This window comes from Benincasa hispida, chromosome 1, assembly GCF_009727055.1.
Source record: "Benincasa hispida cultivar B227 chromosome 1, ASM972705v1, whole genome shotgun sequence".
In the NCBI taxonomy this organism is placed as follows: domain Eukaryota; kingdom Viridiplantae; phylum Streptophyta; class Magnoliopsida; order Cucurbitales; family Cucurbitaceae; genus Benincasa; species Benincasa hispida.
Window position 1 is genome coordinate 5880270 of NC_052349.1, and position 1529 is coordinate 5881798.

Sequence of the window (1529 nt, forward strand, 5' to 3'; positions counted from 1 at the left end):
TCCCGATAATAATTGACATATATTATTTTTTTTAAAAGAAGGTTGAATCACACAATAACTACATTAGAAAATGGTGGTTTTAAATTAATAAATGACCCGAAGTTGTACAAGTAAAATACTAAGTCTATTTTGTAACTCATTAGAATAAAATAAAGATCCAAAAACAAAACACTAACACTAAATTGATCGAGATGGTATAAGCCCACCAAAAGATCACAACTTTTTCGTGAATATAAAACCTTCAAAAACCCTTTCTTCTTCTTCATTACCACCAAGAAATAAAACAAAAAAAAGGAAAGTTTATTACCACAATTTTTCTCATGGCCGCCGGTAGAGAAACCAACAGATCCGCCGCAGTCTCCCGCTGCATATCTAAATCTTCGGCACGACGGTTCGTCGGAGTCCGGCAGCGGCCGTCCGGCCGGTGGGTAGCGGAAATAAAAGACTCTTCTCAGAGAGTTCGCCTCTGGTTGGGCACTTACGACACACCGGAGGAAGCCGCTAGAGCCTACGACGAGGCCGCCATTGCTCTTCGCGGCGAAAACGCGAGGACCAATTTCGTGTCTCCGGCGACCGGTTCAAAATTTGCCGACATCGGCGTGTTGAAAGCGAAATTGAGCAAGAATCTGCAGAGTATTATTGCGAGAACGAGCCAACAGAGCAAATCGTTGAAAAACAGAGTGAGCGATCGGTTCACTTTTGGGAATATTTTCAATTTCAGAAGCTATCAATCGGCAACAATGGCGGATTTGACGGTCATTGATAAAGCTGCTGTACAGCCGAGCATAATTGTACCCCACATAGAAACCGATCAGCCCGGTTCGTGGGATAGCAGCGACGGCGATGGATTCCGGCAACTGGGTTTCAGTTCCGATGGGTCAGAGGCCACCGGAGATTGGTGGGTAGATCGAATGTTGGAAGATGATTATTGTAATGAAGGTTTGAAGAGTAAGAGGTTTAGGGTTTCTTCTTCTGTGGTTGTACCTCCAACTTTTAGTGGGTCACCTAGCTATGGTGAATGTTAAATTTTTCATAAGAAAATTAAATTGGGATTGGTACAAACTCGAGTCTAGCTTAACTAGTATAAATTTGTACGCGGTTCGATTTCAAAACTCCACATATTGTCAGAAAAAAAATGGGATTCGAGAGATTATTTGAAGTTTTTACACCAAGTATCAGTCTTTGTTAATTTCTTTGTTCGAGATTGGATAAGACGATGGAAGTTAAAACTATGTGTATATTATTTGAACCAAGGAGTAAAAGATTTGCACATTACAAGTCTTGCACCCTTGACCTTTAGATGATGAAAAAATGAAGTATCGTCTATAAATAACGTCGTGAAAAATGCTATAGAAATTTAGTTGTTGAGAATGTTTGTTATTTTCTACTATGTAGTGATTGATTTCACTGGTTGATATAACATCATTCGTTTTTAGAGAAATAAGATTTGCACGTTCAACTTCAAGATCGATTGAAAACAAATGAAATTATGAAATAGTGGTATAACGCGTGTAGGTTTAATTTTGTTG

General features: G+C 39.2%; 1 protein-coding gene across 1 annotated transcript; it reads left to right on the forward strand.

The window, feature by feature from the left end:
* The first annotated feature begins 320 nt into the window (after positions 1 to 320).
* Positions 321 to 1025, forward strand: LOC120075697 (ethylene-responsive transcription factor RAP2-11-like). The gene has a single exon (XM_039029315.1). It carries the CDS (start codon positions 321 to 323, stop codon positions 1023 to 1025), a length of 705 nt encoding a protein of 234 aa, XP_038885243.1.
* Positions 1026 to 1529: the final 504 nt, after the last annotated feature.

Bases quoted from the DNA above. Each gene is read 5' to 3' on its own strand.
- LOC120075697 (XM_039029315.1), top strand. From the start codon at position 321: ATGGCCGCCGGTAGAGAAACCAACAGATCCGCCGCAGTCTCCCGCTGC.